Source organism: Neoarius graeffei, chromosome 20 (genome assembly GCF_027579695.1).
Source record: "Neoarius graeffei isolate fNeoGra1 chromosome 20, fNeoGra1.pri, whole genome shotgun sequence".
NCBI lineage: Eukaryota > Metazoa > Chordata > Actinopteri > Siluriformes > Ariidae > Neoarius > Neoarius graeffei.
The window spans coordinates 64,434,975-64,457,902 of NC_083588.1; the positions used below are offsets into that span (position 1 = coordinate 64,434,975).

At 41.9% G+C, this 22,928-nt stretch overlaps 1 protein-coding gene across 1 annotated transcript in view; it reads right to left on the minus strand.

Moving 5' to 3' along the window:
- slc1a9 (solute carrier family 1 member 9) overlaps positions 1-22,700 on the minus strand; it is a 42,716-nt gene extending 20,016 nt beyond the window's left edge. Inside the window, exons 1-6 of the mRNA XM_060902454.1 lie at positions 22,562-22,700; positions 20,126-20,278; positions 18,828-19,081; positions 11,300-11,405; positions 5,664-5,790; positions 900-1,133 (exon numbers count right to left, since the gene is read on the minus strand). Of these exons, the coding sequence (XP_060758437.1) occupies positions 900-1,133; positions 5,664-5,790; positions 11,300-11,405; positions 18,828-19,081; positions 20,126-20,278; positions 22,562-22,700 (1,013 nt within the window). The remainder of the gene's footprint in view (positions 1-899; positions 1,134-5,663; positions 5,791-11,299; positions 11,406-18,827; positions 19,082-20,125; positions 20,279-22,561) is intronic.
- Positions 22,701-22,928: the final 228 nt, after the last annotated feature.

Here is a 22,928-nt window from a genome sequence, read left to right on the forward strand (position 1 = left end):
TTGATAGACCACAAAAAAAAGCCAGTGAATATTATATGTCACTCAGATCCGTGATGTATTTCATATGAAAAATTTGAATTTTTCAACACAAGAAGAAAAACTTCATATCTTCAAGCCAGCACATGATTTTCTTTTTATTATATCGACACATCCACAAAATTTATCAAAAATAAATCATCGATTTCCTCATGAGTGACATATAGAGATTTATGTCACGGTTTTGGTTCTCCACGTCCCGGATGGAGCTCGGATGAAAAATACCAGTGGTGTATTTCCCACTAAAACACCCGTGTCTGTATAATATAAAGATTTACATAAAAATTCAAGCAGGTATACATGTTTTTGACTATTCATTCATTTCACATGAAAAAGAAATTTATTACAGCCCTTGTTCTTGCTAATTCTAAGTCTATTTGAACTCCAGGTTTTGGGGGCGGAGCTTTGTGTATGTAGGTGGGAATGAAGTAGGGCAAAAAAATCCCCAGTAAAATGTTTTTCATCCCTTCTGTGAACTGCTAGAGAGCTTCTCTTGACTAGTTTTGACTTTTAAATTTTGCCATGTACCTTTAAATTGACTTTTATTTGTACTTTTATTTTGATATTGAAAGTGACCAAATAGTTATACTTGTATTTGAAGTTCCTGTGATATACTCCAGATCCATGGCTACCCTGATCTGGATAAAGCACTTACTAAAGATGAATAAATGTATCTGTAATTTTCATTTTTAAAATCCTGCATTCTTACAGCACCCCCTGTTGGCTCGGAGGCTCCTAAGTTTATCCTGCTTATAACTTCTGAATTTTCTCAGCCATGTATTCAGACATGACTAGGAAACAAGTGCACTATGTAGTGAAGATAAGATGTGCAGGAAAACCATGAAAGCGTGTGAGGTGTTCACCTGCTGGCTGTTCCGAGTGCCGTGATCCAGGCCTGGAAGATCCCGGAATAAAAGATGAAAGGGTTTTTTCTTGTCACGGAGAAGAATATGATGGGCAGGATGATTCCACCGTGGATCATGAGGCCAACCATCACCGTCACCATGTACATGCCGAGTTGCTGTGCCACAGACTCCAGGTCACCGATGGCGGCGATCTTTCCACAGATCAGAGAAGCGATCCCAACTGGAGAGTACCTAAAGCACCACGGGGACATCAGGAAGTCACACTAGGTTTTAAACTCCATTCCCATCATTCCATTTAAGCCATTTTCTCAGAGTTTTCTTTTCTAAAAGTTCTTTTTTTCAGAAATTTCTTCAGTTTAAAGTGGCAAAAATGAAACAAATGCTGTAGACAAATATATTGTACGAGACCAAAGATACAACTAGTGTTCCCATAATGCATTGCAAGTTATTCAATTGCTTTCCCTCCAATTTCAGCTTGTTTCTATTAAAGCTGTTGTCGTGTAGCTACATGTTTCCATGGTTACAACATTGTCTCTGATTGGAGTGTTTGGCTTTTGGGAATCTGGAATTGTTCATGAAACAAGTTCAGCAAAGAAGAGCAATGACTGCTCTCGTAAACATCATAAACTTTGTCTGATTTCGGAATCATTTGGGAGCCTGAAGAATCGACTCTTACAGGTGAGTCAAATGATCTGATTCTCTGATAAGAGTTTCATGTTGCAATCGTCCTTCTGTCCACTAGGGGTCTCAGTCACCATGTTCATGGTTGTGATTAAGCTACCATGAAGTCATTGTGGGGCGGCACGGTGGTGTAGTGGTTCGCGCTGTCGCCTCACAGCAAGAAGGTCCGGGTTCGAGCCCCGTGGCCGGCGAGGGCCTTTCTGTGTGGAGTTTGCATGTTCTCCCCGTGTCCGCGTGGGTTTCCTCCGGGTGCTCCGGTTTCCCCCACAGTCCAAAGACATGCAGGTTAGGTTAACTGGTGACTCTAAATTGAGCGTAGGTGTGAATGTGAGTGTGAATGGTTGTCTGTGTCTATGTGTCAGCCCTGTCATGACCTGGCGACTTGTCCAGGGTGTACCCCGCCTTTCGCCCGTAGTCAGCTGGGATAGGATCCAGCTCGCCTGCGACCCTGTAGAACAGGATAAAGCAGCTACAGATGATGAGATGAGATGAGATGAGATGAGATGAAGTCATTGTGTGTTACAAAATCATGCAATTTTGGGTTGTGTGTAAAATTTTAAGAAAGAAATAAGCTGTTCCCTGGAGAACGCAAACAATATTTGACACATAGTCTGAAGAAAAAAAAAGATTCTGCTAATAAATTAGCAAATATCAAAACGATTCTATGGCGAATGCTTATTACGGACTGTTGTACTTTGTTATTTGTGTCATGCTCTGACCATCCGTGACATGTGACCTTTTACTCAGTGCTTGTAAACAGTTTTGATTTTGAAATTGAAATATTGTCTGCTTTCAACTTTATTTTATGAGACTCTTGGATCCAAAGCAGCGTCAGCATGAAGGGAATAATAATAATAATAATAATAATAATAATAATAATATCAGAGTTTCCACAAATATGGCTCTTCACCTGATATACAAGCTAAATATACATCCTCGACTAATGTTAAAAATCCTAAATACTAATTGTTAACCTTATAATACTAAATATAAAAGATAAGAAAATTTCCTAGCCTGAGATGCAAAAAAACCTCTTTACTTATAATACTAAATATTGGAGATATATGAAAAATAGGTCAAATTTAAAATTTGAACAATACTATGATACTAATAGAGGAAAAATTATCTGAGATAAAGTAATACTACTACTACCACCACCACCACTACTACTACTACCTACTACTACTACTACTACCTACTACTACTAATAATAATAATAATTTACATTTATATAGCACCTTTCTCAAACTTAAGGTCGCTTTACATAGGTCAAAGAAAACAGAACACACACACACACACACACACACACACACACACACACACACACACACACACACACACACACAGTTGCTAAAGAGTGGTAAGTTTATGCAGTGGTGGAGGAGGAGAAATGTTCATGAAACAGAAAAGTTTTGAGATGAGATCTGAAGAAAGGAAGAGAAGTGCAGTCATGGAGTGGTTGAGGGAGGGTCTTCCAGAGCTTGGGGGACATGACGCTGAAGGACCTGCCACCCAGGGTAGGGAATCTGGTGCAGGGGGCAGCAAGGAGATTATGGCTAGAGGATCTGATAAAGCGGGATGAAGTGTAAGGTCACGGACGTAAGGAGGAGCAAGGTTATGGAGGGCTTTGAAGGTGAGTAGTAGTACTTAATTCGGGACAGAACAGGTAGCCAGTGACGTTGAGAAAGAATGGGGGTGATACGAGCAGATGGTTTGGTCTGGGTGAGGAGTTTCGCTGCAGAGTTCAGAATGTACTGTAATCTTGAAGGAATTTAGTGGAGAGGCCAAGGAGAAGGGAGTTACAATAATCTAGGTGGGACATAATGAAGGAGTGGACCAAAGATTGAGCATCACCATTGGAAAGAAAGAGGCGAAGGCGGGCAATGTTCCGGAGGTGGAAGAAAGCAGTCTCGGTGAGAGATTTAATGTGGGGAAAACATTGAGAGGGGTTGAGCAATATTCCAAGGTTTCTAACAACAGGTGAAGATTTAACAAGTGCACTGTTGATGTTAAGACTAAAGCTAGAAGATTTGGATAATGAAGATTTGGGGCCGATAAGCATGATTTCTGTTTTATCTGTGTTAAGTTTTAGAAAATTATTCTGCGTCCACAACTTTAGGTCTGATAGACAGTCATTGAGGGAACTGGGAAGGGGTCAGTGGGGGAGGATGTAGTGAGATATACGGTAACTGAATGTCATCAGCATAGCAATGGAAGTGAAGACCATTGTTATGAATAATTTGACCAAGGATGTACATAAGGAAGAGGAGGAGCCCAAGAACAGACCCCTGTGGGACACCACAAGTAACAGGGGACATGGAGGACTTATGTGGACCCAGTGTGACAAACTGTCATCTGTTGGTGAGGTAGGACCGAAACCATTGGAGGGCTGTGTCTGTGATACCAATATCTGACAGACGGGAGATGAGTGTGTCATGACTGACGGTGTCAAATGCAGCAGATAAGTCAAGGAGAATGAGAATGTTAAGTGAACCACTATCAGCAGACAGGAGGAAGTCATTTACCACTCGCAGGAGAGCAGTCTGTGCTGCGATGTGTGCGGAAACCAGACTGAAAGATAGTTTTCAATGAGAAAGGAGTGAAGTTGTGAAGCAACCATTCTTTCCAGTATTTTTGCTAAAACGGGGAGGTTGGAGATCGGTTGATAGTTAGACAGAGAGGTTGGATATAAATCAGGCGTCTTTAAAATAAAAGAACTACAGTGAAGGAATTAAATGATATGATTTACCTAATTGATAAACAAAAGTGTAAATGTAACAGTAGTATAATGAGGGGGGAAAGGCTGTCACAATAATAATAATAATAATAATAATAATAATAAAAGCATGAAGATACTAATGGGAATGATAGTGATAAAGTTAAACTAGATTACTCATCAGAATCAGACACGCTCTGGAACAGAGTAATTAATTTGCAGTCTGGCAGCTTGTCTCGTTTAGTGACGATGTGGTCTGGAAATGGACTGAAGCCTTAAATGGTACAAGGATCTCGTGTTTGTATCTGGGGGATTATTCCCAGCGCAGGCCTGCATTAAATCAGCGGGATCTGCATCGCATGCCATTTCCAACATGCAGGTCAAAGGTGTGTGTATTACGTCCTTTGTGTGGCCTGTGCTGAATTGTCCCCTGTGTACTCTTTAAACAGGACCCGGTGTGGAACTGTCCGGTCTGGATCTTCTCAGTTCTAATTTTGGCGCTCGGCGTGTGTTTCGTGTTTCATCTTGCCGCAGCTTCATATTTCCATCAGTTCAGCTCTCAGCGCTTTTTCATTATCAGTTGTTTACTCCTTCCAGCTCTCAGGTCGGCACAGATCGGGTTGGCACTGTGTCAGGGTGAGGTTTAAGCGAGGCTGTGTGTGTTACATCCTGGAACACCTTCATACTTTTCATTTGATGTTCGCTGGCTCCTGACCTGCTGACTGTCATCACAGATATCATCGTAATGGATAACGTTTTTCTCCTTCTACCTTCTCTTGCTTACTTTGTAACTTTTTCTACTTCTATAAAATCATATTTATTCCCAGTGCCTCTCTTTATTACAAGTGTCTCTTTTTTGTGATTTAAAACTACAGACCTAACAGGTCGCAAAAGCAGAGCCTCTCACATGTAATGACAGATTTTTTTGAAACAAAAATGTTTTTCTTTTTTTGTTTTTGTGATAAAAGCATGCATGCTAGATGACCGCACACTGCAGATGTCCATAATGAGTTTCGTAACAATACGAATCTCAAAATCCCTCCAGACAATCAACGACAATCCCGTCATCATGTGACATTCGTAAAGACCGAGTTGGATCTATTGGGTTCATGGATACACAAGAAGTATCAAATTCCCACTATTTTCTTCAAAATGAATAAAACTCATGACCTGCAGTAAGAACACATGAGATTTGTTAAAACCGGCTGTTCAGGAATGATTGGATCCAGGGAAAGAAAACCACTGACTCATGTTTGAAAATCTGCAGTTGTTATCTGTCCAGCTGCTCCATTTTAAAGTCAAAGCATCTGGTACTGAAACACACACACACACACACACACACACACACACACACACACACTGACCACATGATCATGGACACCATCTTCATGATGATCTCATTGAGGATGTTGAAGAACTCGGACATGATCTTTCCCCTCTCGCCCATTTTACCCATGCAGATCCCGAACGTGATGAAGAAGCCGATCAAACCTGGGAAAAAAAAAAAAATCAGAAACATACTCCAATGTGCACATTAAGGAAGTAACCAAATATAAATTCAGTACATTATTCAGAATGAACACAAACACAAATTTATCTCTGTTTTGCTGCACGATTGAAAGTTTCCCAGTGAGTATACATCAGTGGGATAGAGTCTCCTCTCCAGTTTTCCAAGATGACGATGTTTGCTGATGACATGGCCTTTTACTGCTCGGAGATTTCACCTGTTCATCTACAATGCAAGTTTAACCAGGATCTCCAATCTGTCTCTTCATGGTTACAGAATCATCAGCTTAGTTTCTCATCTCATTATGTCTAGCCACTTTGTCCTTCTACAGGGTCGCAGGCAAGCTGGAGCCTATCCCAGCTGACTACGGGTGAAAGGCAGGGTACACCCTGGACAAGTCGCCAGGTCATCACAGGGCTGATACATAGACACAGACAACCATTCACACTCGCATTCACACCTACGCTCAATTTAGAGTCACCAGTTAACCTAACCTGCATGTCTTTGGACTGTGGGGGAAACCGGAGCACCCGGAGGAAACCCACGCGGACACGGGGAGAACATGCAAACTCCGCACAGAAAGGCCCTCGCCGGCCACGGGGCTCGAACCCAGGACCTTCTTGCTGTGAGGCGACAGCGCTAACCACTACACCACCGTGCCGCCCCAGCTTAGTTTGAATATTAAATAAAAAAAATAAATTCATGATTATGGGTAGAAGAAGTTAAAGAACGTTCAAAATGTGCAGCTATTGGTGGAACGAGATGAACTTGAGAACGTTACAGAGCTCAAATATCTCAGGATCATCATGAACCAACATCTCACTTGGCACGATCCTGTTGAAATGCAACACTAAGGTTGCACAACAGCTTGGAGTTTTAAAGCGGATAAAACATCTGCTGCTTTTGTTTTCAGGAAACTCCATGTCATGACATTAACAGTCCCTCTATTTGATTATGTGTCCACTGTCTGGATAAGGACAATAAAACGTTAATGAACTTGCTCCAAGTACTTCATAACAAAACAGCCAAATTAATCCTGAATCAATCACCATGGTCCTCTACTGACACACTCAAAGAACTCAAGTGGCTGGACCGATCTCACTGAACAGAACTCCATCTCTGTGTCCACAGGTATAACAAAGTATCTGAAGATACATCAAGTTTCTCTAAAGGTACAGATCCACAAGTACAATACGTGCAATAAAAATATGCTGAGAACAGTTAAATCCAACATGAACTGGGGTCTGTTCAGATCTCAAGTCTCGTGTCTACACAGCTGGAACTCTTTACCGGATCACATTCAATCGCTGTCAACTATTAAGAAATTTAAAAGAACAGTGAAAGGTTCCTTGATAGTAAATAATTAAAGTTTGTTCTTTTTTCCATGTATTTATTTTATTGACATTGATCATTAGCTCTGTGATGACCTGGCAACTTTTACAGGGTGTACCCCGCCTTTCGCCCGTAGTCAGCTGGGATAGGCTCCAGCTTGCCTGCGACCCTGTAGAACAGGATTAAGCGGCTACAGATAATGAGATGAGATCTAGATAAATCCAGTGACTACAGACCAAACTTTAATATGCCTAAAGTCAATGTTAATGTCAATAATGACTATTATAAATTGCTAATGGCATCGTCCACATTTCATGGAAATCACTTCTTTTTCCTCAGTTCTTCACTGATTTTGATTCTTTCTGGCATGAAGGTAGGGGTACCTAGGGTGCATATAACTGCTACCCAGATTTGCTTCATTACAATTATTAATGAAGTTATGGACTAATTAAGCCTTAATGAGCAGTTCAACAAAAATCATTTCTTCTCAGTCAATTCCTCACCATTTTGGATTCTTTCTGGTAAATAGGTCAGTATTCCTAGGGTGGATATCACTTCTATATATAGCTTGTATATAGTGTATATAGCTCGCAACATTTATTGTGCAAGGTGGCCCACTTTAGATCGTTCCTTCTGGACTAGATGGGGCCGGAGTGAGCTACACCATCATCAATGGTCTCGTTTTTGTCATTATCATATTTAATTGTATTATTTATCAAAATAACTTCTAAAAAGTCACACTTTGAGATCACAAATTTTCCCATTCTGATGTATGAATGTTAGTGAAGATTAACTGAAGCTCTTGATTTGTAGCTGCATGATTCAGAAGCGGGGGCAGGAAGTTTTGGATGGGGGGGTAATATGTCGCACGCCAAAGGTGGACCAAATCTAGGGGGGTCCGGGAGCATGCCAATCCGGGAAATTTTGGAATTTTTAACCGTCTAAAACGCCATTTCCCACATTTTGAGAGGCAAATTTTGGTGGAGTAAAGCTAAGTTTAATGTCTCTATTAGAGTACATTTCGTATTTTTTCTATATGAAACAGAACCAATGATACTATAATGTAATTACATCTACTTAGTATCGTTGAGAGGATAACACCCTCTTACCATGGGTTGCTGTCAACACGTATCATGACGAAACTTCACACAATGCCAGTCAAATATTTTAATGATTAGGTCAAATAGCCGGGCGGCACGGTGGTGTAGTGGTTAGCGCTGTCGCCTCACAGCAAGAAGGCCTGGGTTCGAGCCCCGTGGCCGGCGAGGGCCTTTCTGTGCGGAGTTTGCATGTTCTCCCCGTGTCCGCGTGGGTTTCCTCCGGGTGCTCCGGTTTCCCCCACAGTCCAAAGACATGCAGGTTAGGTTAACTGGTGACTCTAAATTGAGCGTAGGTGTGAATGTGAGTGTGAATGGTTGTCTGTGTCTATGTGTCAGCCCTGTGATGACCTGGCGACTTGTCCAGGGTGTACCCCGCCTTTCACCCGTAGTCAGCTGGGATAGGCTCCAGCTTGCCTGCGACCCTGTAGAACAGGATAAAGCAGCTACAGATAAGGAGATGAGATGAGGTCAAATAGCCTTGGAAAATTTGAATAAACACGTAATAATACCTAAAACCGATCACATCGCTCGGCAATCCTGTTTTGACCGAGGAATAAGCCTGTGAAAGTAATATTCTTGATCCTTCAAGGATCGCTGTCAGCTCCCGGGAAATCCAACTGACTGGTAATGATCGGTCGTGACCCAAGATCGGGTGCGAATGAATTTTTTTCTGTTTGTTGCATATTTTTCAAATCAAAACTGTGTGATATTGGTGTATTGAAGCATGTATGAATGACATATGGGGCTGTATCGGTAAATTGGACAAACTACTTAGTTTTCTCACGGATCCCCCCACACACACAAAAAAAAAAAAAAAGTGATAAAATTTGTCCTCAATGTCCTTGTTGCATTAAAGAGCTAATAGATTTATTTACCTGCTCAGCTACATGGTATAAAGCACGAGCACAAATAACTGTCTTTCCTTTAGTCTTCAGTGCGAGTAAACAGTCATTCATTTCTTGGCTTGCGAAATTTGACTTGGGGTGTTAAAAAATTTATACTGAAAACTTACCTCGTTATCATCAAGCAACTTGAGTGCCTTTGTCGAGCCCAAAAAGTTTGCAATGGATATTTGTCTGAAACTCCTCTTCATACTGATTTTCAGTGAGTGGTCAGGGCAGCAAGCGAATTCATGTAGATCGAGACCAGCATCGAGTTTTTGGGCGCCCAAAACTGCTTGTACGCCTCGTGAACGCTATCTAGCCATCCGGACAGGACACGAGTTATCAGTCAGATACAAATATAGTGACACTGTCATAGCCTTGCTGTCACAGGGTCCCCACTTTGGAGTGAGTACCCAAGGAGACCAGACATGTCTAGACAGTTGCTACAGCAGCGGGTTAATTAGTCCACAGAATATTCATAAATCAGCTTGTCTACTAAAAGTGATGGGTTTTGCAGTTCTGCGTAAGCCAAATAAGGGAAATCCTGGAAAGCGGAGGCAATCGGTGATGTCAGGGCCAGGTTAGTTTGCATCGGTTTTGGTGCAAATGGGTGATACCAACCTACAGTACAAAGGGATGCCATTAAGGCACTGGGATGAAGGGATGCAGCGGGATTTAATAAGGGAAAACAAAGGCGCACAGCAGGTTGTTTATTCACACTACTCTCTCCTTTTCTTCCTTATAAATAGTCAAAGGACTCCCATTGTAACTTGGGGAGCACAGCCCCCCCAACACAATTTTTTTTGGGGGGGCCACCACTGTGATTTTATGAATCAAGGGATCGGCTGATTAGAGAACTGCATCAAACAGAACAGCAGGTGGATGTGTGGATGTTCCTAATAAAGTGACCAGTGAGTGTGGATTAAATCAGGGCTTTTCAAAGTGTGGGGTGCGCCTCCCCTAGGGGGCGCCAGAGTTCTTCAGGGGGGGCACAACGTGAGGAAAAATAAACCAGAATAAGTTACTATTGCGGACATTTAGCGAACTTCAGCTAGCCTTTGCCAGAGACAAAATGGATCGATATTTAGTACCTAAAGCTACAGTGAGTGAGGAGACAGAGTCTGGGCCAAGCAAACAAAGAAGGAAGTCTGACCACGATTATTTAAAGTTTGGATTTTCATGGACTGGATCTGAAGATGCTCCACTGCCACAGTGTGTTGTCTGCCAAGAGGTGCTAGCTAACGATGCTATGAGATGTTTAAAATGTGTAAAGCAAGATGTTTAAAAAAAAAGCACAGATGTTTAAAATATGTAAAAAAAAAAAGATGTTTTAAAAAGCACAGATGTTTAAAATGTGTCAAACAAGATGTTTAAAAAAAGCACAGATGTTTAAAATGTGTAAAACAAGATGTTTAAAAAAAGCACAGATGTTTAAAATGTGTAAAACAAGATGTTTAAAAAAAGCACAGATGTTTAAAATGTGTAAAACAAGATGTTTAAAAAAAGCACAGATGTTTAAAATGTGTAAAAAAAAGATGTTTTAAAAAGCACAGATGTTTAAAATGTGTAAAAAAAAGATGTTTTTAAAAAAGCACAGATGTTTTAAATGTGTACAAAAGAGATTTTAAAAAAGCACAGATGTTTAAAATGTGCAAAAGAAAAAAAATAAAAATGTGTACAACAACCATTTTTTTAAATACGAATGAAACATTAAGTATAGCAACAACAAAAATTGTAAGGGGGGGCGCTGTTGTTTATTTGCTCTCTGAGGGGGGGGCTGACTCTCCCACACTTTGAAAAACCCCTGGATTAAAACGTTGTTCAGCAGTGGTGTATAATTTCATCCACATCAAAACACTATCAATTTACACCGGAGAATCACATGAGCTTTACAAAGACAACATTTCTTGAGAAGTGTTGAGAAGACAAATTGCAGCTCAGTGCACAAGTGATGCGTTTTCAGGACGGATAAATAAGACAGGATTCTCCTTCAAATATCCTCGCAAAAATATCAGGAAACCGGAGCGAAGGAAAACATGTCCATTCATCAGCATGAAAAAGCTCAACAGCAACAAGTAACAGCATGATGAAATCAAACAGTAATCAGCGTGAATCACGTGACGGGCTGATTAAATGTACACGACTCACAGTGTTTACACAGGAGTGGCGTTTCTTACCCAGGACGTTCATCCCCCACTTGAACTCCAGCTTCTTCCTGCTGACAGGAACAGGCTCGCTCTGGTTGCGAATGGGCACAGATACTTTCTTCACCACCGTCTGAACCTGCAGCAAGAGCACACACCACATACAAGATAGTTTTTTTTTAAAATTATTATTGTATTATCTCACATGTTTAAAGTCACACCTAAAATTTAGAACATGTGCAGGAATGCTCACTGTAGCAGTTTTGCCACATTCTTCTTGTAAAAGTCTGAATTAGTGCTGAACATGTGACAGCCAAGTGTTATTACATCACAAAATATACGAGCCTATCACATTCCAGTATGCAAATACAAACCACGTAACACTGCTTTACTTTTTAATTTGCATATTTGCAACTTGTTACTTAATGGTACAGGTTACAAGTTGGGAATAGAACACTACGTGTCATGCAGTTACAGGAAAATAATCATGTGTGGTGTGATGAAGCAGAGTTCCGGTTTCGACCATAATGCTGATTATTGCGCCTCCTGAAGTGTTTTTTTCCTCAATTTGCCAAGGACTACAATCATTTATTTATTTATTTATTTATTTATTAAAAGCATGACATGCTGTAGTTTTTATCCCTTTATAGGCACATTTAACCTTGTGGCATGTCCATGAAGCAGCTATAGCAGCTCATCATTTATGTGAAGCGTCCTAGAGCTGAAGATCTTTGCTCGAACCCGACGGGACCCGATGGGTTCGGGCTTAATTTCTGTCATTTTACTTGGGCTCGGGCCGGGCTCGGGTTTGCACGGTAAATGAGCGGTCAGGTGATGCATTTCGATTAGTGCCAGAAACATGCAAAAATGGACGCCGAGGAGGTGAAACGGAGGCTGGCCTCTGGCGATTACGTTTTGGTTGCACCGTCAGCGAAAGTAAAGTCTGAGGTGTGGAAAAGTTTTGACCATGTCCATGATGAGAATGATGAGCCAGTGGGTTATGTGAAATGCAAAAGATGTGACGTCCTGTTTAAGTATGATAGCAAAACAACAGGGGATTTGTCGCTGATAAGACATGTTGATCGAAGCTGTTCAACACCTGCCAGTGATCAACCTACAGTCAAATCGTTTGTTACAGCATTTAAACCCATCCCTGCCACGGTGAAACATTCGGTGACGGAGACGTGTGTCAGCTTTTGCTGTAAAGACTTTAGGCCTTTTAATGTCGTAAATGGTGAGGGGTTTGAAGAGCTGGCGCAAGAACTAATTAATGTCAGGGCTGCATATGGGAGGGTTCCTGTAAAGTCTGTTATTCCCCGCCATGTGACAATTGCGAAGAGGTGCACTGACATGGCAGAAGAAAAGAGAGAAGCTTTAGTGCAGAAACTTAAGAATTTGTTGAAGGATGGCACAGTCGCAATGACCACAGACATGTGGACAGAGGATTATCGGAAAATTAGTTATTTGACAATCACATGCCATTTCATAAGTGAGGATATGGAACTGGTGAATAAAACCCTGACAACTGCAATGTTCCCTTTGGAAGAGGCAAAGACGGGAGAAAATATCAGACAGGAGATATTGAAATTACTGGTGACAAAGTTTGGCCTTGACGCTTCCTCTCTCAGCAAAATTGTATGGGTGACCGATGAGGGGGCAAACATTAAGTTAGCTCTGCGGCCATACCAGAGATTGGACTGCATTGACCATGTCATTAACACGGTACTGCGCCATGGACTCGACATTGCCGAGTTATCCAAAGCCTACGGTGCTCCGGACATAGGAGATACCATTTCTGCTGCTAAATCATTAGTGAGGTACGCTAAACAGTCTGGGTTGGCTGCGCAACTGTCAACAACATTGCTGCAAATGGGAGACACTCAGTTCAGTACAGTGTACCTCACACTGACCTCTATACAGGCCATATACTGTATCATGAGCTCCATGAAAAGCTGGAGGCACGAGGGGAGAGCGCACGCATTGAAAAAATAGCACCGGACACATTGGGCTTTTTGATTAACTTTCTGAGGCTGTTCTATGATGCACAGCAGGAACTTGAGGGAGACAACTATCCAACACTTAATCGTGTGTGTCTCTGGTGTGAGAAACTGAAACGCCACTGTCAACCCAATGCCCTGGACTCCCCTCAGCAAGCTGTCATGCGTAAACGGCATGAAGACTGGCTCGCGAGTAAAGTGATAATACAGGACCGCCACAAGATCGCAACATTCCTCTGGCCAAAGTTTAACCAACTTAGAATGCTGTCACACTTAGACAGGAATGCCGTACATGCCCATGCCTGCACTCTTCTGCAAGCCATGGCTGCAGGTGCACAAGATGTGGACCCAGAGCTCTCCGCAGTCGAAACCACTCCTCCGACAAAAAGAGCGAATTTTGCAGAGTGGGAAAATGTACAGCAGCTGACTGGGAAGATGACGAGGTCACTCGCTACATTGAAACGGCTGTCATGGAAAATGAAATGGATGTTCTTGGCTGGTGGAAGATAAACAAACCATCCTACCCAAAACTTGCAAAATTAGCCAGATCAGTACTACGGTATGCATCGCGGCCAGCAGCAGCAGCAGCAGTGAAAGGGTGTTCAGTGCTGCTGGACGCACCATCAGTGAGCGCAGAACCACGCTGAAGCCATCTACAGTGGATTCAATCATTTTCCTCCACAAAAACATGTAGCCTAATCTTGGTGAGTAAAGGTTTTTCAAATTATAACTAAACATTAATTGAGTCTTAAACGCACAATGTAGACAGAGCATATAGGCTAATGTAGGTATTATTCTTTTATTAAATTTCAGCTGCTGTTCACAATCCTTTGAGGCCGGATTGTGGAGAGATGTCGGGAAACAAAGCCTGCGGAGCCTTTATCTTAATTTTGTTATTGCCAAATACACATCTTAATTTAGAATGTATCTTAATTAAATTTGTTAAGAAAAACACATTTTTATTGGTGCATTGGCCTATTCACATTCGTGATGATTGTGGAGAAAGGCGACCACAAGCAAGCCCAGTTTTCATTCGTCTTGGGCCTAATCTCAATTTTATGTAACTTTTCGTGTCAGGCCTATTTCATTAGTTCCAAATAGGCCTACCTATGTTAGTTTAGAATTGTCGGTTTTTGTTTTTTTTTGTCGCTAATCATTTTTTTAGGCCTTAATACTGTAGGCTTTGGCCTATTTATAGACTATATGTAGGCCTGAGATATTACGATGTTAAAAGGGGACATTTTATTTATTTTTTCCAAGTGGCCTATAACCTACTGTACATCAGTCATGAATAAATGATGTTAAAAAATGTATAAATGACTCATTCTTGACAAAAGGCAAAAGAGCTGTGTGCCTGCGCACATTTGAATAGCCTAATGTCGGGCTGTAAACGGGTTCGGGCTTTTAAAACGGTGTACTTGTCGGGCTCGGGTCGGGCTCAGGTCGAATTCTGTTGGGCTCGGGCTGGGTTGGGCTTGACTTTTCAGGCCCGATTACAGCTCTAAAGCGTCCTTCATGTGAGTAAGCTGTTGCTATAGACCCTTTTCACGTGACGTCACGACAAACGCGGCCGCCATTTTGGACATGTACTACCAGTAGTTTACCACAGCCAGCATTGAGGAACGGCAGCAAAGAAAGTGTTTATTTTCAGCAAGACTTCCATCATGCCACTATATTGTTGTGCACCTGGATGTAGTAACCATCAACAAACAAGGCAAGGTTTATCATTTTATCGGATCCCGACGGAGAAGATGGATAGCGGCCATAAACAGGAAAGATTGGCAGCCCTCGGCATACCAACGCTTGTGTAGTGACCACTTTGTTGGAGGTAAGACGAATAAAATTAGCCAGAAAAGGCATTACATTGCTGTTAACGTTCTGTGGCGGCGAGTGTGTAACCAAATAGGCTAAAATAACCCATTGTAACCTCTTTGTTCTTCTGTAGTAGCTATTAGCTAACGACATTAGCTAGCGTTGTGTTCCTTTGCTGTTGGTAGACTGTAGGACAGATCAGAGGCAGTGTCCTACAAACAGCGCTTAATTTGAGGGGGAGCAAGCCGGAGCGCGCTCCGGAACCTTGGGCGTTGGCTCCGGCAGCTATTTACACTGGATCCGGTGATCCGACACCTCTTTTGACTATGTAACAAAAAAAAAAAACCAAATAATTAAATAAAAAAATGCAAGTTTTAGTGTTAATGTCTGGTTTTGATATCTGTCTTGTTGGTCATTTCTCTCATGAAACGACATCCACAAAATATCTGCAGATGAACTTAATTTGCAGTGTTATTACAAAAGATGCCCAGAAGCGCAGCGCCGCGCCCCCCTCCCCCCCTCTTTTTTCCCGCACTGGAGCCGCTCATCCTCTGCGCTCCGGGACCTCCCACTTTACAAATTAAGCACTGCCTACAAATAAGTGTTCAAAACAAGAGGAACATGTATTTGTCTCTTAAATCCAGGCCGTTCCCTGTAATCTGTAACAACGGTTGGAGAAAGTAATGGCAAATAGTGAGTGCACAAACCATAGAAGGTAAACTGTACACAGCGCCAGGGCAGTGTGATGGTATGTCTACTTTTAGATTGTGTTAGCTTATCAATGAACACACTCGTCACTCGACGAGTTTCACGTCTTTACGACGGATACTTAAATGTGTGTTAGGTATTATTGTTGCAGTCTAAGCAGTCATTGTAGCAGCTAGATGAGCGAGAACCGAAAGGGTCTGTGCCATAAACCGTTATTTCTGTTGCTAATGTGTCGTTACTGTTGTTATTTTTCCCTCTGCTCGCCCTGTAAATGCCCTACGTCGCTGGATAGCGGAGGTGTTTTCTGCATCTCGCTCCTTTTTCTTGTATGTTCTCTGTTTGTCGCCTTCCTCGCATTCAAACTAATTCGAGCCGAAGTCCGCTACATGTCCAAAATGGTGGTCGCGTTTACGAAGGTCACGTGACTGAAAAGGGTCTATAGAAGAAGAAGAAGAAGCCTTTATTTGCCACATGCACACTCAAGCACAGTGAAATTCATCCTCTGCATTTAACCCATCTGAAGTAGTGAACACACACACACACACACACACACACACACACGTGAGTAATGAGCACACACACATACCAAGAGCAGTGGGCAGCTGTGCTACAGCGCCCGGAGAGCAGATGAGGGTTCCGTGCCTTGCTCAAGGGCACTTCAGCCCAAGGCCACCCCATGTTAACCTAACCGCATGTCTTTGAATAGAAAATGATGATAACGATATATAGAAACGATCACGATACCATGCCACTCAGCTGCTGTTTTACTGTATTGTAAGGTTTTTTTTAATCAGAATATGATGAAACAGAAAGCATCAGCGTGTGAGTGAGACAGGAGAGTCACGTTTATCTCCTGCTTTGCGGTGTTTCAGTTTAACAGAGTCTTAATGGATGCATGTGTCACGTCATGGCTAAGACACTAAAACTCCACACTGCATTAAGCAGGATACATCTGAGGGAATGGGTTCCAGCTGTAGCTCTGTGTTCATGCACGCTGAACCGAATGAACTGTGCAGGGGTGGAGTTACAACTTCCTGCCGTTCACTTCCTGCCAGTGTATCACAATGATTAGAAACCTGAAGTTATGCTCATATATACAGTATATATATATATAATATATATATATACATACATATATATATATATATATACAGTATATATATATATATATATATCTCATCTCATCTCATTATCTCTAGCTGCTTTATCCTTCTACAGGGTCGCAGGCAAGCTGGAGCCTATCCCAGCTGACTATGGGCGAAAGGCGGGGTACACCCTGGACAAGTCGCCAGGTCATCACAGGGCTGACACATAGACACAGACAACCATTCACACTCACATTCACACCTACGCTCAATTTAGAGTCACCAGTTAACCTAACCTGCATGTCTTTGGACTGTGGGGGAAACCGGAGCACCCGGAGGAAACCCACGCAGACACGGGGAGAACATGCAAACTCCACACAGAAAGGCCCTCGCCGGCCACGGGGCTCGAACCCAGGACCTTCTTGCTGTGAGGCGACAGCGCTAACCACTACACCACCGTGCCGCCATATATATATATATATATATATATATAAAATGTGTGTGTGTGTGTAGTTGGACAGATTACCTGAAATTGAAATCTCTTTACACTCAACTGAGTTTAGCATCTGGCCAACAATACTCTCTCGCTCTCTTGATATGTCTGTCTGTCTGTCTCTCTCTAAGTATGTTAATGGTCAACATTAGGGTTGAGCAATATGACAGTATGGTCCTAATATCATGATAATCACATCCTGATACTCTGTTTCGTATCATTAGACATTAAATAGTTTCATTTTCCTCCTCAGATATCACACGTATCTTCATGGTACGCGATCGAAAAGCTGCTGATTACATATGAACATTTTTGAATGTTTAAATTTCTAAAAAGTTAAAATCCTCACAGAATTTTGAAACTTTCTTCCTTTTCATTGTTTTGTTGAATTTTTGTCGACGCAACCCTACTTTCATGCTTTCACTGGCAGGATGTTTGGAAAAACTTTTATATATCATGATGCATATTGTGTCTTGAAGTATTGTGTTATGATATTTTCATCATATCACCCAAGTCATTCATCCAACATGCTCTCAAATAAACTTCACAGTGACTCTTTTGTTATAGACAGGAAATAACACTGAAAAATGCCTTTTTTTTAAGTTTAGAAATGATACTCAGTGGCTTTTAGTGAAAATCACTTCCCAATAAAGCGCTGGTGAGTTCTGGGTTCTGATTGGTCAGAGTTGTTGATTCAGTTTCCGTATCTTTCAATGAGGTTTTGCAGTAAATTCAGAGCATCAGTAGAGATTCGGTTCAGAGAATTGTGTCCAGCTTTGATAAAAATGAAAGTGTTTAATAAAGAAAATGAGGGGAAATATAACAAATGGGGGCGACATGGTGGTGTAGTGGTTAGCGCTGTCGCCTCACAGCAAGAAGGTCCGGGTTCGAGCCCCGTGGCCGGCGAGGGCCTTTCTGTGCGGAGTTTGCATGTTCTCCCCGTGTCCGCGTGGGTTTCCTCTGGGTGCTCCGGTTTCCCCCACAGTCCAAAGACATGCAGGTTAGGTTAACTGGTGACTCTAAATTGAGCGTAGGTGTGAATGTGAGTGTGAATGGTTGTCTGTGTCTATGTGTCAGCCCTGTGATGACCTGGCGACTTGTCCAGGGTGAACCCCACCTTTCGCCCGTAGTCAGCTGGGATAGGCTCCAGCTCGCCTGCGACCCTGTAGAACAGGATAAAGCGGCTACAGATAATGAGATGAGATGAGAATATAACAAATGGTCCAAAAATCATTTTAATGTGCAAATGACTTTGTGTTATGGAATTGTTGAGGTGACGTGGTGGCTATCTTTTATAAATCACTATGAGATAAGAAGACGGTGGCTTCAGAATATTAACTCAGCCTCAGAAACTCTTAAAGTATGGAAACTGTCCCCGTAGAGAATGTGTGGTGTGATAATATCACAGGATCATTATCACTCAGCCCTAACTCACCAAGTGTGTGAGGAGTGTGAGGTGGATCTACCTGTTGGAAGCAGGCCTGGACCAGGTTCTCAGGGAACAGGTTTCGGATCAGGTCCAGAAAAGCGTCCAGGCTGCTGACCTCCTGGTTGTTGGGTCCAGCGTTGGCCTGAGTGCTCCGGAGGTTGGGGTTTCCTGGGTGAATCCCGAGCACCAGGATGACGCCCAACACAGCCGCGATGATGGTAGTGGACATGTAGTACACCATGGCCCTGGTGCCCATCCTCCCACTGGAGCGAGCGTCCAGACCTGCCAGACCTGACCAGGGATTGGTCAGAAGGTGCTGATTAATTCTCTAGAAGTGCAGCTCTGAAAGTAGCGCAGCCGCAAATCAAAGGTTTATTTACAATTTAATGTTCTCGTTATCGTTTCCATAGTAACTAAAATCATTCACAGGGACGTGTACAGCAGACGCTCCACATAAACAGATTTTAAAATTATTGAAGGAGATGTTTTGTTAACAGTTATGGAAGAGTCTCCAGTGTCAGCGCTTTGTAATAGTCCGAGGAAAAGCTGTAACTTGTAAGTTTTACAGCATCTGCAGGACGGAGGATTTTTTTTTTTTTTACACTTTGTAGTTTCTCGGTAATCTGTATATTCTCATCTTATTAACTTTAAAAGAGAGAGAATAAAGACAGGCTGGTGAGGGAAGGACTATATATAGGTGCTATAATGTAAGTGAGAACAGGAAGTAACTTTTTTTCAGCTGTTGAAACTGAGAAATTTTATTGTTTTTTTAAAAATATGTGCTCATTTTGAATTTGATGTCAGCAACACATTTCAAAAAAAGTTTGGACAGGGGCATGTTTACCACCTCTACTTTTAACAACACTCCATAAATGTTTGGGAACTGAGGAGACCGATTGCCGTAGTTTTGGAAGAGAAATGTTGTCCCATTCTTGCCTGATATACAATTATAGTTGCTCAACAGTTCAGGGTCTCACATCTTTGTCCTATTTTGCACTTCATAATGCACCAAATGTTTTAAATGGGAGACAGGTCTGGACTGCAGCAGGCCAGTTTAGCACCCGGACTCTTTTACTACGGAGCCATGCAGTTTTAACATGTGCAGAAAGAAAGCGGTTTCACATTGTCTTGCTGAAAGAAAGAAGGCCTTCCCTGAAAAAGATTTTGTCTGGATGGCAGTGTATTGCTCTGAAACGTGTTTATATCATTCAGCATTAATTTTTTTAAACAAGTAACTTGTTTAACGTTTGACAATGTGAAATATAACTATAAATGGATAAACGGTACTTCATGGTGTGTTTGATTCCTGACTGATTTTGTGTGTGCGTGTGAGACCTGTGATGAGACTGGAGATGATGAGGGGGAGGATGAGCATCTTCAGCATCCTCATGAGGATGTCTCCAGGGAAGGAGACCAGCATCAGCGTGTCTGAGTCCAGATCAGGAACATAACGCAAGAGTAGGCCAAGCACTGAGCCTCCTATCACACCTGTGCATGTGAGTGAGAGAGAGAGAGAGAGAGAGAGAGAGAGAGAGAGAGAGAGAGAAATCAATACTATTGAAGGCTCCTCACTGGCAGCTATAGAGTCACAATTCGAGGAGGTTGGAGTTAATAAAACAGACGGACGTCACGGTGGCGGTAACTATTTGTGCTCAGAGCAGCTTAGAACATCATCTCCATCATCTAAGCATCTGTACTGTAGTCTGAAAGCCTCACGCTGATTCCTGATTAGTGTTTGATTTATCATCCTGGATTCATCCTCACACAACCCTGCATCCTGCCAGCCATAAACACAGACTCTAACACCAACACGAGATACAGCTGCATACATTACAGCGTTATATACAGGTACAGGGGCGGTGTGAGTTGTGTTGTGTTTATTAATTCTACATGTTTGACCACAAAAAGTGTAGAAATCTAATATTTATGAATCAAAATATAAGAAAAATGCTACTGAGGTACATTCCAGTTGACTCGGAAGCGAGTCATGACGTTTTTTGTGTCCAATATAATTTCCCTGTACAATCATTTAATAAATACACAATATTCATTGATAATATCATTACAGTATGACAGCTTTTTATTGATTTTTAAAAAAAGTGAAACACTGTTCTGAGCATCTCATTTGCATATTTTTTCATAAATTTTGGAAAAATCAAACGAATTAAAGCTACATGCAGCACTATAACACTATCGAAGAAGAAGAACTGATTTTTATGATTTTATTGCTAACTCCTTTGAATCTATATTGATAGATTTGATGTGTAATGACATGCAGGACCATGATTCTTCATGTGCATGTGATGTCACACTTATTTTCCAAACTGGAAGTCGGCCATGTTGGATGATAACAACAACCAAGATAGCGGCGCTTCACGTGTGAGCTGCTGCAATGCTTCGTGATTTTCTTTTGATTTCATTGCCTTTGAAGAAAGACAATGCCTCCTTTAATAATAATAATAATAATAATAAATGTTACATTTATATAGCGCCTTTCTCAAACTCTCAAACTCCTTTGTGTGCAGGATATTATTGCGGTAATAATGCTACTCGTGACAAAGAGAAACGGTTCTTCAGAATTCCCAAAATAATTAAAAACAGCAACAAAACAGATGAAGAACTGCTCAGAGAACGTTGTGCATATGCTGTGGTTCAGAAACATACACCATTAGGACTTAATTGAGGAAAAAGCTAATTACACCTGCGTGTGTGTGGCGACCACTTTATATCTGGTAAGAGTTCATTGCTAATTAAAGCAATGTTTTCTGCTGATTAAATTGAACTTTTGAGCTTTAGCGTGAACACTCTGCTTGTCACCTCGCAGGAGCACTGGGGGACCTACACGATAAAGCAAATCCAGATTGGGCACCAACACTCACATTAGGACATGATCATTAGGATCAAGACAAAAACTCATCTCGCAGTATCAAGAAGCAACAGGATAAATAAAAGATCTGTCAAAAAAGCCAGATTCGAAGCAGCGCGAGAAAGCTTAGTGAGTTTGGATACACAAGGAGAACAACGTGGGTCAACACTGCCAGGTGAGAGATTAGTGACGCCGTTCCAGTAATCTCGGTTTACTGATGCACTTTTTTTTGGTAGAATGAAAGAAAAAGAAAGGAAGCACAACTTTATTCATTACACACTTGTGAAATTTCCTCTCTGCATTTAACTCATCTGAAGCAGTGAACACACACATGCACACACACGTGAGCAATGAGTACACACACACACACACACACACACACATACCCAGAGCAGTGGGCAGCCATGCTAACAGCGCCCGGGGAGCAGAGAATGAGTGGAATGAGACAGTTCACACTGATATTAGGGTATTTGATCAGTGGTAATGAGGCGAAATCCTCTGTATAATTGGACGTCTTTAGGTCAAAGCCACAAATTTAAACATTTTCCTCTGAATCTTGACTCGGCAGGGGACTCCAGAGAATCATAATACTTTGAGAAAGTTGGAGATGCATCACAGTTATTGTTCGCATGACATGGCGTTTTGGATCTGTATATCCTCCAACATGGCAGTGGGTGCATACTTCACACACTGTTTTTGTCACGTTCACAAGAAGAATTCAGCTCAGGAAGCAATACAGCTATGATATACAGCAATGAGCTATGGTAACACTAACAGGACAAAAACTAAACTGCACTAAACACTAAATGACACCAATAGGGGGCGCTAAAGTGTTTTTTGTGACAAAAAAAATGATGTCAAGCAAAGTGAACTGCATGTATATCTGAATTCACACACACACGTACCCAGAATGGTGAGGGCAAGCAGGAGGTTGCGTGCAAACCAGCCACAGTGTTGTTGTAAAAGGTCTTCTTTAGGCTCTGCCTTCACTTCCTTATCAACCAGGCTGGCTCCGCCCATCTGTTTCTCCAACTGATCATTCATCATCCTAACTGAGAGAGAGAAGAGAGGGTGGGGGAGGGGAAGAGAAAACAAATGAGAGACAACAGAGAAAGAGACAAACAGAGCGTGAGAACAACAGAAAAAGAAAAAAGAGAGACAGAAAAACAAAGAGTGAGATAACGTGAGAAAACAACGAACATACGGGTGGATAGACAGAAAGACACGGTATTACTCTGGCAAACCTTTACCAAGTTCGACAATACGGAGTCA